At 37.4% G+C, this 16,070-nt stretch overlaps 1 protein-coding gene across 2 annotated transcripts in view; it reads left to right on the plus strand.

Annotated features, from left to right (window-relative positions):
• Window positions 1–6,887, plus strand: part of SH3RF1 (SH3 domain containing ring finger 1) — a 90,561-nt gene extending 83,674 nt beyond the window's left edge. For both annotated transcript variants that reach the window (XM_080372300.1, XM_080372301.1), the window contains exon 12: window positions 4,158–6,887. In XM_080372300.1, coding sequence (XP_080228426.1) covers window positions 4,158–4,326 — 169 coding nt within the window. In that variant the 3' untranslated portion in view covers window positions 4,327–6,887. The remainder of the gene's footprint in view (window positions 1–4,157) is intronic.
• Window positions 6,888–16,070: the final 9,183 nt, after the last annotated feature.

Genomic DNA, 16,070 nt, shown 5'->3' on the forward strand with positions numbered 1-16,070 from the left:
GCAGAGAAGTTAGAAATTTCAGCCAGGCCTTGCTTCCAGTTTGGAGAATTCCTTTCACCTCAGACTCTGTGATGGTGTTCAGTCATTTCTTCTGATTCTCCAGCCAAAACACAAGTTGTCTTAGGGTGTTGTGATTTCTTGTATTGATGCAGCGCTGACAAGGCCAAGGATCACTGTCTTTTCATTAAAAAGACAGACCCAACTCCCCACGATTCCCAGAGGGAGCTATGTTATGCTATGACTACATAGTAATTTGTTTATCTGTGGGGGTTTTTTCCATGACAAGAAGTAAGGGCATATTTCAAGCTCTTTTCATGAGCTTTCTCTTTTAGAGGGAAACATTGATTAAATAGTCTTGAAATTTTACAGTAAGTATACAGCACTGTAATAATAAACTTCCTAGCACCGCACGATGGTGTTAAAGACCTGAAGTTTAAGCTAAATATGCATCACTGCATATCCTGAACTATGATATCAAGCCTTCATCCAGTTACAGTGAAGGACAGAAGTAATTTTGTTCCGTGATTAAAGTGACTCTTAAGTCATTTTATCCACCACAAAATGACTGGTGTAACATCTGCTTCCAGCGCACAGGCCAGCAACTTTAGAGGGCAGCAGGTTTTATCACATCTGACAGCATTTAATGCTGTTAATGAAATGCTGAGAATCAGTCTGCCCTAGATGGGTGTTGATTATCTGTAGGAGTCAAAGCACCTACTCAGCAGATAGGAGAGCTGCACAACAGCAAGGCATAGGTAAGCTGTAAAGTAAAAATTCGAAGGGCAAGAAAAAGAAACTAAAGCAAGAAGTTGAATAGTAAGTATGAATTTAACTTGTGTAATAATAGTAATTCCAAATTGCTGTGTTTTCCTCAGCTAAAATTTTCTGCATGTGAGAAAAATATTGTTACCCACTTGGTGATCAGGATAACCACAGATAATTGTCCAAAAATCAACTACAAATAGCTGGGAAGAAAAGCATTATTTTGTGTCTGGTGAAACAGAAGCAATGAAGAAAGGGAGAAACACATGAATGATACACTCTTTTTCATGTTACTGGGAAGTGTGAGAAATGCCAATATTAAAAATGAAAAGTAGAATGGAGAAAAGTGAAGACAGACAACCATCACAGTCACCACACTGCTGCTAAAATAAAAATTTTAAAAATCACAAATACAAGTGCAGAAGCACTGTGGGATGCAGCCAGGCATATTGGGAATACCAGGAAAGAACTGATGGCAAATGTAGTGGCTGCTTCTGGGAAGCTAAAATACTTTTGTTTTTATAATACTAATATTTTAACACTAGCTGATTAAAAAGAATTAGGATAATATTTTGAAAAGTGGTGAAAAATACTGTAAGACAGTCAAAGAAAATAGAAGGAAGAAAACATACTGTACAGCTTAGATGCATGTAAAATATTATAGATCATGTGACTACAAAAGATCTGCACATTTGACCTTCAGACACTGAAAACAGCTGCAAATACTGAATAGGGTGATAAACAAGGAAGTGTTTTGCAAGATTCAAATGTGGGAATGAACGTGGTTTTCCAAAACATAGGTTACATTTAGTAAATGTGATTATTTTTCTCCAGGGACCTGGCAATGAACTTTTGAGCTGAAACATAAGCTTTTTACTCTGCATGAAATTGGTAGTTTTGGCAGTATATTGTAGATGATTAAATAGATAATGGAAAAATATTTTCTGTTCCATAGCTGATTGGAGGTGATCTGAATAGACAGCTGTGTGAATGTGTGGTGAGTCTAGACCTGATCACCTCTATTTGGGCAAATAGAATTTGTATAATGTGGCATAAAATTTGATAGCTTGTCGTAACAAGAGAAGAAGGAGATGTGATGTAAAGACGCAAAGCGTAATGGGTTTCTTCTCATTAAACATTGAAAAATATAGTAAATTTTAACACCAGTGGTATTGTGTTTTGGTTTAGGCATTAGATTACAAGATGGATATCAAAGTAGTCTGGAAGCTAAAAGTCAGTGAGAACTACTCAATTACTGCGGAGCTGAGGGAGTTCAAAACTATAGGGAAAACTCAGGAGAATGGTATTTATGCACAAGTTGGTGATCCTTTAGGGAGGGCACAGGGAAGATGGGTTTTTGAAAAGCTGTTGGTTTTAACGCTTGGCAGGCAGGAGCAGAAGGTAGGGAAAGAACAAACTAGTCTGTCAGTTCAGGAGAGTGCAGAGGTTACTGATGGACAGCTTTGGAAACTGAAACCAGGCATATTTCAAGTCTAGTGTTTACAGCTCATCATTTGACAGAATGCAAGGTAAGCAAGGCAGGTATTCTTTCTTGAAATCCATTTTTTAATGGTCTTCCTTTCAGATAAAACTAGTGCTATGTGTGTGTTACGTAGTGTGCTGGTTAATTTTCAGCCTGAAAGCAGCGTGTTTATTACAATAGTAAAAGTTCTTCATAGCTTTATTGCAATTCTTTATCCTTTACTATCTTGTCCTGCCCCAGTAGAGGCTATTGTTTTACCTCACGTAGGTATACAGTCTTGCTTAATCTTACAGTCTATTAAAAATGTTTGCTTCTTATGTCCTAAGTCAGCATTAATACCCAAGTTGCCCACAGAAGTTAGTGCAGGCATCTGCCATGCTGCCTAAGTTGGGTAAGGAGCATTCTGAACCTGTACACTAATAAGTTTAATAATTGGCTTGGTAACTTCTGTGAAGCATGAGACTAATTCCAGTGCTCTGGAATATGGGGTATGTCATAACTGAAACAAAGTCATAGTTTATGAGTCACTAATAAGTAACATTTGATAACTGATTAAATCCTAATATGATTTGCTGTACATAGATTTCCCAAGAGACTTCAATTAGTTACATAGTGCTGCTACTCTTTTCTGAATACTTCTAACTATATGGACAGCCGTCATTTTTGGTTTATATGTTCTTAAGCAAAATGTGCTACTATACTACAGTATCTTTCTCCATTTCGTTATTAACTTGTATTATTACATGTTTATTGAACTATAGCTGGTATTCCATCCTTTACTAGAAGTATCCTGTTATTATTTCTTTTCATCAGGTTGTTAATGTATCATGATCTATTAAGATAATAAATTATCATAAGATTATTAAGATAATTATCTTAATCTATTAAGTATTAAGTAATCTTCATGAGTGCAAAATGTTCTGATTTTTACTGGAAATTAGATTTTGTCCATCTGGTCTTGTAGCACTGCATTTAAGGCTCTTAACCTTAGAAGCTTTTGGCTTCTACAGTCAGCCATGGATTCTACTTGTTTTCAAGTTGCAAACATTATTGGTTATGTAACTAGAAACTGATTTATAATATCCATCAGAAATCTTGATCAAGAAGATGACACAATTGTCTACGGAGCTGTAACACTTAAAATTTAGGTTGATGTGAACTCAGACCGGGGTAGAAGAGATTGAGTGGTGTTATGCACATTGAAAAATAGAAGAGTGTAGCCTCTTTTTAATGCACTTATATTTAAGAGGTGTGAAATATTATATTTACTGTGAAAAACTTAAAAAAACACACTTCTTATTTCTATCAGGTGCCTAAGAAAATTGTGGAGTTGAACACTTTCAGAAGTGTTTATTTTTAATATAATAATACATAAATTGTTCAGCTGTGTCCATTCTATCCTGAGAAGTTTCTAAGACAAATGAAAATAATATCCAAACCCAGTGCAAATAATAGGTTTTGCTTCTTTTTGTTCTGTGCGTTTCCTGAAGAGTCTTCCCTGGGATACTATCATATTAAGCGTACAGTTGTAATATTATGCACAGTCACTGCTGTGAATGCTTTGATTATTGTTGAGTCATGCTGACTGGAAGGGTCTGTGTATTTATATCCAAATAGATGTTTACAATTTTGTCCTGTTATTTAACCATCATATGTATTTTTACAGGAATTGGTGAAAAAAACTAGAGAGGAGATGCATACATTTGACTTACATTCATTATGTTGCTATTGTTACTTTCTGTTCAAGATGTTTTAAGTTGTTACGTACTGAGCAAACAGTTTTAGGCAATTACCTGTTTTCCTAAGTTTTAACATGCACAGGAATATTTTTTAAAGCATCAGTTTAAAAATAAAAAAAAAAAACCTAAAACAAAAAGAACCTAAACAAAGGCATTTTTTTCTAATTACACAGGTACAGGGTTGTGGTATCCTATCCTCCTCAGAGTGAAGCAGAACTTGAACTTAAGGAAGGTGACATTGTTTTTGTACACAAAAAACGTGAGGATGGCTGGTTCAAAGGCACTCTGCAACGAAATGGAAAAACTGGCCTTTTCCCTGGCAGCTTTGTAGAGAACATTTGAGAAGATTCATTCCAAGCGCTTCAAGTCATACTGTACTGTCAAATAGCACAAATATTTTACCAGAAAAAGCACAGTCATGAAATATTTTCAAATGACTGTAATGTAAACAAAAATCTGCATATTTTTACAGTGTCTATAGCACAATTACACCAGCGAACAAAAAGGATTAAGGCATCTGCTGGTTTTATCACTTTGGATTCTTAAGTGTGATGTGTGCCTTGTACTGTCTGATTTATTATATAAAGGAACTTTTTTTCCCCCCAAGTATGTTACATAAATGAACAATTGTTTACAAGGCTGTAACTAATTTATTCTTGTTTTTTTTTTAAAACTTGAATTTTGTGTAATAGCTAAAATTCTTGTGACTATGATTTTAAAAAAATATTAATTTATGAAAGAATAACTAAGGGGAAGCTGGATTCTCTCCTTATGAGCAGGCAATTATTTCCGGTAAAGAGCCTCCCGTTTATCCTTTGAACATTTTTCCCCTGCTGTGTCTGACAGTGGAGTAAGTCTCTGTTTTATGAGTTAATGTTGAGTGGTGGTGATGTGGCGTCAAATAGAATTTGCCAGGTGGGGAAAAAATGTGTATTTTGTTCTTTGGACAGAGGAAAAAAAAAAAAAAGTCAGTGGTGTTCTTGAGTCTAGTTCTACTTCTTCATAAATCACCCAAGTAATGTTTCCAGGAGGCAAAGATGTATGTGAACAATTGAATAAAATTCAACCATCTCAAGGTTAGGATCATCTCAAGGGTTAGGAAGGAAGCAATTCAGGAGTGCCAATAAGAAATTCACTATACCTTTTGTTTATGTAATAACTTGGCTATTTGAACAAAGCTTAGCTTTGTATTTTTAGCCAGTTCTTTGGGCTGGGCATTTAGCACTCAGGATCCAAAATTGGGAGGAATGTTAAAGCCCAACGCTTAGAATGATTATATCTTGAAAACATCTGTTTGATAAGACTGAATATAAAAATAAAATTACAAGTTGTACTTAATGTCTAAAAATGCCTAAGAACTGTAATTTGCTTTTTTCTTCTCAAACTGATCTGCATGGCCAAGAGATGTTTTAAAATGTCTGAGCAATAGTGGTGGTAAGTGATGCACTTGTGTTAAAGTAAAAGGCTGTATGAAACACTGTGAAAACTTTACAAATTTCTTAACCATTGCTACTTTGGTATGTTCTGACCTTTACTTTGTCTTGCATGTGTTACTCAATTCCTGCAGAAATATAACTGTGCATGGTTGGATTTTCCATTCCAGTTTCCTGTTGCTGGGTTATTTTGCTCTGAAAGTTTCCCAAAAGCCACTTGACCAAAACTAGTGAGTAACTCACCTTCAGCCACTGAAGGTGTCCAGTGTTTGAGTCATCAATAAAATATTTTAATGTCCTTGCAGCTGATGATTATAAAGAATGCAGCCTGCGAGAAAAGTGTTATTTATCTTTCAGGGTTTTGTTAGAGATTTGACACTGGTAAACACACGTGCACTCAGCTAAACTTGGGGTTTTTTTATTTTACTGTTTAGTTGTAGCAGTTTAATGGTGATTTTTTTTTTGCAAGACACTGAGCACCATCATCTCCAGTTAAATCTGATGTAATTTGGCTGTTACTCAGCACTTTACAAAGGGAAGCCAGTAGTGTGATTCAGTGTCGCACAGTACACAGAAACAGTGATTAAAAAGTACAGTGATATGTTAAATCGTTATAATTTTTTTAAGTTCTATGTTAATGACAAGGATTTCTTGCAATATCAGGTAGTAACATGATGGTCTTAAAAATAAGAAAAAATATATCTATAAATACATATAGTTGGACATGACAGCATTCCCAAATTAACCATGTCTCTGAAACACTGTATAATTCAGTTTTTTGCATTTTTAAATATTTTAAATAGTTTACTTGAATATTCATGTAATATATAAAGGTTTTGTGAAATGAATTTTAGTTAGAAAGAAGCTGATATCAGCTTTTGTCAGCATAAATTGGCACCAGTGTGTCATAATCTTATTTTGGAGAATTTAGTGCATTTTATATTAAAGACTACTAAAGGTTAATTTTTTTGTATCTCTAATCTTCATATTTTAAACTAAGTGACTAAGGTACCTCTGCTAATAGAATTTCATTGTGTAAAGTCAGTTAAAAAACAGCTGTTAATCCAATAGTTCTGTTAGATGGAATACATTCTTAATTGATTTTTTTAACATTAAGTAAATGTTTGTAAAAAGGGCTTATTACATAGCAGTGCAACAATGACAAAAATGCAGTTTATCATGCCTTTTTGTGATCTTTTAGGTATTTGTTTTTTGGTTTTGGCTTGGGATTAATTCAGTGTAGAAACAGACAAACCCTGTGCATTTGCTGTGTGTAATTCCATAAAAAATTTTGTAAGGTATTTTATATCTATGTTTGAAGTCCAGTGAATGTTAAGTGTTTGATTTACTATGTTAAACTTCCAATCCTAATAAATATTTTCTTAGCAAACTGCTAAATCAAAATGTGTATGCAAACATTAAACATAAACTGCTTGTAAAGAATTTGACAATAAAATTACCAGAACTTAATTTCAGAATTCATAGGAGGATATTTCTGCTCATAGAAAAAAAAGTCTTCAGATTCCATAATGTTAGAAGTTTGGAACCGCGAACATAATGCAAAAATTGTAGAGAGAACTGAGGATCTGGCTTATCTTTTCCATCTCCTTCTTTCTGCAACTTTGTAAGTAACATCAGAAGAGGTAGGTAACCTCCTTCTTTGTCTGATGGTAACTGACTGGTTTGATCTTGTCAACAGTGTATCAGATGCGTAATAGTTAGAAAGTGCTTTCCCAAGAGGAACAAGTGTCTAGCGCAGGGGGTGTGATGTTTGTGTGTGGAGACACAGGCCCAGCCCTGAGGCTGAACCATCTACCCAAACTTTCACTGAGGGCAAAAGTGTCTGGTGGCAAGAGGCTCGCGTGCCCTGCAGAAGTTGAAGTTTGCTGTGCGCAGCACTTAGTCACTGCCTGACTAGATTTTCTTGGTTTGAATGCGGTTACGTGTCTACATGTCACTGCTGGGAAAATGGTAGGAAGTTAAATCTTAAAGTGTTTGCAAAAATGTTTAGACTCTGTAAGTGTTTCAGCTACAGTAATAAGGCTTCTGGTTTGTCAAGACTGACCAGGACCTAGATTCTGCAGCATTAAGTCCTCTCTATAAAAAAAAGCATCTAGTCTAATTTTCCTTTGGGGGAGTGGGAAGTGGCGTTGCAGGCAATGTGATTTGTAGGAATGCAGAATAGAGAATATAGAAAAGCAGCTTATTTCTTTTTCAGAATTGTGATCTGACATCATTGCGTCTGTAGGAGAAAAGTACACACAAACATCATGGCTGCACATCAGAAGTAAGACTGTTTCTTTGTGTTGGGGTTTTTTTGGTAATGTAATTATTGAGTAATTCTAATATGTATTTAGCATTTGGCTTGCCATAGGTGCCCAAAATACTGTTCATCCTCGTTTCATTACCTCTGCCTTATTAGCAGTAATGACAATTACGATAGTTTTGCATAGGCTTAAAAACATGGCTTCTGAGCATTCTGGCGTTTTTCACAGAGCTGGCAAAATGTTTTAACTGGCTTGTTCTTTCCAGTTGCTTTAAGCAAATGTGTTTAAAAGTATATATTGACTTTAATGAAACACAAGAATCCACTTGTCTAGTTAAAAAGATTTGTGCCTGGCATTACTAAAACTCCTACAGTAGAGTCTTTCATATATGTGCACAATAAATAAGCGATGCCACCAGTTTCTGTAGGTCATGCTATTGTACCCATTTTCTTTGGATCCTTGTTGTGAATCTGCAATAAGTGTACTTCTCCAATCACTCTCAGGTGCTTTTCTCCTGCACTTTCAGAAGTAGATAATGGTAGATCTTAAGGATATTTGAAGTTGAGCAAAACCAGTGTCATAATTCTTTTGAATGACTTTATCAGTCATAAGCTGGCATACTTGAAATATCTGTATCTAGAAACAAAAGGGCTGACAATGGTGATGGTGGATGGTGATGACATGGACATCAAATGTGAGGAAAAAATGGGAAAGAGAAAAGGATTTGGAAGACCTGTGTGTTGGACCTGAATCTTAGCCACCTTACCTCAGTAACCGAAGTCCAACTCTGTGAAAGGACCTAAGAGGAACTTGGCTGTCTAAGGCTGAAAACACAGCCCTCAGTCTTTACCTAATCTCTTAAGCTTGTATTTGCTGCTTGTGTCTTGTTGCAGTAGGCCCGAGCTGCTTTGGTGTTCTCATGTCAAAACACATCTGGAATCCGAATCTGGACATCTGTATTCCCAAATTACCTGAAAGGCTTGATATGACGGATGTGCTTTGAGAATATATCTCACACTGAGTACTGACTTAAAAAACACAACAGGAGTTGCAGGTTTGCATTAGTAAACGGGGTAGTGTCCGCTTTCTGTGTAGTAACACATACTAGAGGGTGCTGTCAGGAAATGTTATGGATGCAATGCATTTTCCTTCTAATTTTCATCCAAATTGCTCTTACTTTCTAGGAGAAAAACTTGTTGAGACCCTCAGAGTTAGCAACTGCTTTTGAAGACCTGAGGTCTCACCTTTTTTGAGCCTCAGTTTCCTCATTTGTCAAACTGATGATCCTGTTCTTGCAAGGTATGTGATGTGGAACTTGTTTTGAACCTAAGGGGCTGACTGGTTTTCGTGAACTTGCAGATAGATGCTGATGGATTAGACCTGCCTCCAAATACAATCCGCAGCTGGAACAGCTAAACCCTTCCCCTAGAGAAGTCTCCTAGACACTGATTTCTGTGGGTGAGAGACTTAGCTGATCCATTTTAACAGCTGAAGACCACTTCAGTCAGAATCAGTCTGATACAAGGAACAAAACAAAAATTAATTTGCTATATCCAATCTGCAATGTGCGAAAGCCATTCAAAATATAACATAATGAGCATTTCATACATGCCTATCAAATCATAGCATTTACACTGAAAATTATATTAGTAGATGTTAGAAGGTACTATTTATCTGTTCCTCCTACTATACACTTTCCTGTCAGCTGTATTGTTTTGCTGAAAAGAGAAGCGGCAAAATCAGTTCTTAAATTCTCTGCCATTTGTACTCAGTGGAGTAAAGACAATTTAAACACGGTAACTTTATCCATGGATTTCAAGTATTCACAGTTATAACTAGCTTGTAAAAATTCCTCTTAGCACATGTAAAGGAATAGCACTTGGCTGCACTCTGCAGCCAGTTCTAGCATCCATATTATGCTTCAGTTTACATGGCATGCAGAAGCCAAAGGGCTTCCGATGTTTGCATCTAGTACTCATTTAGATCAAAACCAATTTATAACATATGTCCAAACACTAGCTACATTCTCATTTCAGTGTGGTGGCCACAACCTGTACAGCAGCGTAGCAAGTGGAAATTTGGCTAGCACAGCAAGAAAAAATACACTTTAATTACACAGGCAGAAAAATGTCAGGGTTTTAAAATACCCATACAGGTGGTTTGTCCCTGCTGTCTTAGATGGAACCCCATTCCACAAAGCAAATAGACTTTGATTCCCCCCCACCTTCCCTTCCCAGAGAGGAAAGCAATATAAGCCCTTAAAATATCCAGATTCTTTGGCATTATAACACATGGTTGGACTCTCAATTACTGCAAATCAGTGCTACTTCATTGATTTCATTAAACTTTGCTGGCATACATTGAATATGCCCCCTACCGTTAAATAATGAAAGAAAATATCTCATCTGCCCTAGAGGAATGAATATGTCTAAGAGAAACTGAGCTGGATGATTTTTGTACTTGGAAAATACAGAGCTATTTGGGTTGTGTTATCCTTTTCTCAAAAAATGTGTGTCCCACTGGTACAGCTAAGGCACTAGATCAAAAGATGATGTTGTTTAGCGGCACTGTGAAGCATGGAAGACTTGCTCACTTTTCAGTCAAACCTATAAATTTTCAGATCCACAATGGCAGAGTAGGCTTTGGTTTGCTAACAGCTACTAGCCCCCAAAATCTTTTGTGGTTGGTTACTGCTGTATTTTCTCATGGTTTATCTGTGGATGCTTGGGAGAGAAGATGAGTCAGCAGCAGAATGTCTTGAAAGTGGTCATTGACTTTGTTCTCCACAACAAGGGACGTGCCCTAGGTCAAATTTCTTATTTCAGCTGGTTGAACTTCTCGATAAGCTGAAGAATGCTAGCTCAAAAAAGTTTACAGTTCAAAGAATTCTTCTCCACTCCTCTGGTAGGCAATCTCAGTGAGTCTTTTGAATACACGCAGATCAGGAAAATCTGCTTATTTTTTGCTCCTTATCAAAGGTGTACTATATGCCTCTGTCCAACTTCTAAGTTTATAGTACGCAAGTAACCGTTTTCCCCTGCTTTTCAGTGAAATTCTTTGCATTCAATAATTTAAGATCTCTGGTACACAATATAGCTTTTTTACAAGGATGAAATGTAATAGCTTTTTAAAATAAAATAATACTTGGCTTTGTAAAGATCAGACTTTTCATTGATCATAAGAACCTTATGCAAAGAGATGAATGTTTTGAAACTTGTAACAAAATAGATACTCATCCTCCCTAGGCATTCAGTATTCTTGATTACTTGCACCTAATGGATGGGTATTCCTTGGTACTGAATTGGTGATTACTGACACAGACTGTTAGGCATAATGCTCAGAAAGCTGGAGCGTTGCTGTTGAGAATGTCTCCAGTAAATACGAGACAGAGATCAAGAATGATACGACCTTTGAATTCTGTCTGAAAAACAAAGGCTGGTTCAGGACCAGTTTTTAGTGGTCCAATTGTGCATGCCACATGCCACAACTATATTGCTACTTGGAGGTGTGCTACAGCTGCAATCAAGGAAATATTTCTCGTTTTTTCTTTTTCTTACAATATTCCTTGATAAGGAAATCCATGTTAACCTGATGTCAAATGCAAATAAAATTCGTCCACAACTGCAAAACACAACAGCGCTCTTGTAATCTGGTTTCTCTGATTTGGCAATGTTAGTGAACACTTACGTAATTCAAGAAAAATTAAAGACAAATATAACATTCTGTGGGTAACATTTCTCAGCTGTTCCCTGCAGCACAGGATCAGCCAGGCCTGAACACCAGTTTCTGACTCTGGGAAAGTTGCTACAGTTCTCTTAGTAAAGACTGACATGTCAGCAGTGAATGTGCCAGCAGGGAACGGGTGGGAGGAGAAACAGCCCTGTAATTAAAGGGGTCAGTGAAACATCTGGTCCAACCACAGCTATTTGTTTTTTTGACACTAAGCTATCCCTTTAGTACACGATGCTAATGCTCCTCTCCCACAGTAAGCCGGTGAGGTTTGTTACTGGATGTGACCAAGTGTTTGGATGTCTGCGAGATAAGGACCACAACAGAACATAGCTAGTTACGTGTCTGTGGGGCTTCTGTGGTGACAGCTATGTTGCCAGAGCCCCCACGTGCAGGCACAGTCTAGGCTGGCAGCAGGAGCTGCTTTCAGAGCTGCAGAGCAGCCTCAGGCAGCTAAACCCAGCGGTGAGAAGCTGCCTGCTTCCTGGAGCAGTTGCATCTCTTCAGAGGTCATGCTGGTGGAAAATGATCAGTCAGTAGGATGGGTCTGTCTTTGAACTGTAACATATTTATGTTGGGAAACTTTTGTTGTGTGGACTCTGCGTAAGCATGTTACTGATGAATGAGACAATGTGGGAATTTTTCCGTGTGCTCTCTTAGTATTTTTGCCAATCTGTGTAACAGGTTTTGACTGTGGAAGTATCACGCTCTCAGCTGATGGTGAGAGCGTACTTGCATAGCTATGATTTAATTAGTCTACAGCCCTGTTTTTATGGAATAATGCCTAAGTCCACCAGTACAAGGAGAATCTTTGTCTAGTACAGGAACTAGTTTGGAGAAAAATTAGCAAACCTGTACTTTTGAGCTTTTTGGACTTTATCATCAGATAATGCTAGCAGAGGCTGGAACTCTTTCTAGTTAGTGGTGTGTCTCTGAAGAGCTGCCTGCATGATTTCTCTATTACAACGCTGTCAAAAGCAACGTTGTCAAGGAAATAGTATTGTTTTCAAGGGCAAATGCTAGAGTCTGGTCAACTTCTGGTTAATGTTTTTTTATTAAAAGCTTGGGTTTTGTCTGGCATTGGAAAAGACACAAATAGAAAGCCCATGTTCTTATAACGAAAAGCACTACTGACAAATCTACATAGGTTATAGCTGGCTTATGTTATCTTCCTGCTATATAAATATATATATTATGTTTATATATAATATAATAATTTATATTATATATAAACATAATAGAATGCTTTTGGAAGAGATACTAGATGCTGAAATAGTGATTCCAAATATAAAAGTGGTCCCTAAGGCATGAATGTAATGTCTTGCTTATAACTTTAAATTGCTTTTTTATAGCTAGAACTAGCATGTCTAGTGGCTAATTATAATGTAGCCTGATGTTATGCCCAGCCACCTCCTTCTCTGTCTTTCTCACATGCACCACTTAACCTCCTAGGCCTTCATTTCATAAAGGTGTAAGTGCATTGGACTCCTACTAAACAAAAAAAGTGAACAAAAAACTGTTATTAAGCACTTCACAGAACAGGAATGGATTTGAACGTGATATTAAATGTGTGATGAGGTATTTTGCTGAATCATGGAAGGGGGGGGTCCCCTCTGGACCATCCTGGAAATAAACTAGCATAGTTCTAGGAAAAATAAAGCAATGTTACTTACAAATAGAAGATATTTATACTTCTTCTAATCCAGCAAAAATAAATTAAATTGACATTTAAACCTGAAGTTGATTTCTTGGGTGCTGTAACTTCTAGATATGAGGGGAAAGTACAGCACTTTGGAGAGCTGGGATAACATTTTCTATTTTCTAGTTTGAGATTTAATGCCCTGGAATACTCTCTTTTCATTCCTCCCACATTGTGCATTAGTCACCATGACTGATTTGGTATAGTCCTTTGGTGTGTGCAGTGGGAGTTTTAGGTGCTTGTGAGTTTTGCTGAATCAGGGACTTAAATTATGCCTTGGACCATGCTTAAGCAAATAATCCCAGCAACTTCAGCAACTGGGTATTTTAAACAGGTCTGCTGACACTGGGAGCAGTGCACGTCTCCGCTGAAAGCATGTACAGAGCAAAGGCCTTCGGTGGCTGTAATTGGGCAGCTCGGGACATTGGATTGAGACTTGTTCCAAGAAAACCTGGCAATGCTGACAAAAAAATTGATCTTTTTATGCATGTCCAGTGTTAGTTGTGTGGAGTCTTACCTCACTACTGCTGGAAAACTGCTGAAGTCTAGGATGAGAAATCTATAGATACAGAGTGAGCAATTAAGAAGGCAAATGCTTTCTCTTTGAGGAAAGGAAATAAAATGCTAGGTGTAAGCTGGACATTGGATCAGACGTGTTGTATAGGTGCATAGGTTTGGTTTTGGTGGCAGGAAGGCAACATCTGTGGTACCTGGGGGAACTACTTACCCAAGCTGTGAAGGAAAAGTAAGCTGAATGTTTGTTACCTGTGCTGACAATTTGAACAATGAACATTCAAAAGTGTGAGGTGGGAGAGGGAGGTCCTTTTCCAAAACAGATGTGGGAAGCTCTTTACTTCAGAGTAGTATGTCCAAAGGATTGCAGTGTGTGACACTAGAGCATTTTCTTTCTTCCATTCTTTGCGCTTTTTTTCAAAAGGAAAGCATTCACTTTGGGGAAAGGAAATAGGGAGGTAACTCTTAATTCAACGCCTTACAGGCAAGCTAGAGCTGGAAGTGTATCAGTGAGGGGGAGCACTAATTCCAGATTGGTACCAGTACCAATGCTACTTATCAGATGAAGGAAGGACTGCAGTAACCTGACAAAATTACTGTGCCTAGGAATTGAATGGTTGCACGCTATTAACTAAAAGATTTGTGGTGACAGGATGTGGTAAAGGTATGAAAATTAAGGGAAGTGTGTAACCTGTGTGTGTTAATGTCTGCAAAAAAGACATACCTTTCAAATGATGCTGTAAAAAGAAATTAGGACCTATAGCATTACATCACTTTGTCCTCCAAAGGAAGATACGTAGATGAATACTATGGCATTAGTATCTGTATGGCTGTAGCTGCCATTAAGCGTTCATGTGGGTGTTCTCCTGAAAGAACTGAAACATGCTATACCAGAATAAATGGATTTTATTATAGAAAACAGCTGATTTTACAGAAAACAGAGCAATAGATGGAGTTGTGATCCAGGCTGATGATATCTTTGGTTTACCTAGAAATTTTTCTGTCAACTTGTGTGTGCTTTGCATAATGCATATATATGTTACAAATAAACCCATAAAATTCTTACTTCTGAAACAGTTATATCTAGAGGCATGAAAGATGCAAACAGCAGTTGTGAGAGAGCTTTAGTCAGATGGTGGAACTGAGCTTTGTTTTGCATTTTTCATTTACACGCAGGTGTAACTCTCCCAATTTGGAAGCACTTGGAATGCTGATACCATTACGTAGCATGCCATCCTGTATGCTTTTTACTTTTGACAGAATAAATGAACTACTAATTTACTTGCTAGGCTGACAAAATACACAGAAGTGGTTAGTATTAGTGACAGCTGTGATTTCCCCTGGTATAAAGATCTTCAGATGTGCACTGCTTTTTGAGTTACCATGAGTAGAATACCTACTGCGTCCTGCCCTTTATAGCAAATACATTTTATCATCAAATGAATCTCTGCATGGCTGCCCTGCACATGCCAAGAGAGGTTTGTTAGGAACTGCTACCCAGCAATGTCTTGTCTTGCCTTCACATAAATTTGCCAGCACAGACAGTCCACACTAATTCCACATACGTGGTTTTTCTCATCCCTCAGGGAGCAGTCTGTCTTATCAAAAACAGAATGACCATCTTGTCAGCGTAACAGATTTATTAACTTACAAGGATCTTGTTTTGAAACGTCCTGCTGTGTTGTAATGTTCCAGATGGCAAAACACAAGAGCATGGCAGCAAGTCTATTTGTTTACAGCATCCCGCCTCCCCGCTTCATTGACTGACTTGTCTTTGCCATTGTAATTTCTGAGTGTGGCAGGTAAAGATGTCTTGGAGCAAAAGGCTTCTATTTACAGCCAAGTAGTGGTGTTCAGTGCCTTATTTATTTCCCAGTGTATTTTTTCACTGAAATGCTTAACAAAATAGCAAGCCTAGGTTAGTTAAAGCTATGAGGGATGTTGCAACTGGATGCAGCATTACAACCAGAGTGGGTCATAAAACATTTTGCAGAGGTCTGCTACTAAAAACAGCAATGCATTGAGTTGAGAAAATGCAGAGAGGCTGGTTAAGGTCAGTTGACACAACATTACCCAGTTTTTACATGGGAGAAAATTTACCCACCGTTAGTCCATGTGTTACTCGGGAGATGGTGTCCTGCTGTCTACTGCATGTGGCCTTACTGGGTTTTTCCTTCCTATCCCATTTGGTTGTCTGTTCTCCCTCCCTTTACTCCCTGGGCTATTTTCTGAAGGATTGCAACTTGTTCTTTTCTCTTGCATTGCTGTCATCAGGCGATGGACCAATGTGTCATAAGTAGAATTGCTTTAACATGTATTTATCAGCTTGTTTATTCACATTCATTTAACAGCTTTTGAATGTAAATGCACATTGCCACAAAAAAAAAAAAAAAGTTTTCGTAAAGCACTTTCTTATTCCAGCAGATGAAGGTCTAGCAGTTTTAA

Source organism: Falco punctatus (genome assembly GCF_963210335.1).
Source record: "Falco punctatus genome assembly, chromosome: 1".
Classification (NCBI taxonomy): Eukaryota; Metazoa; Chordata; class Aves; order Falconiformes; family Falconidae; genus Falco; species Falco punctatus.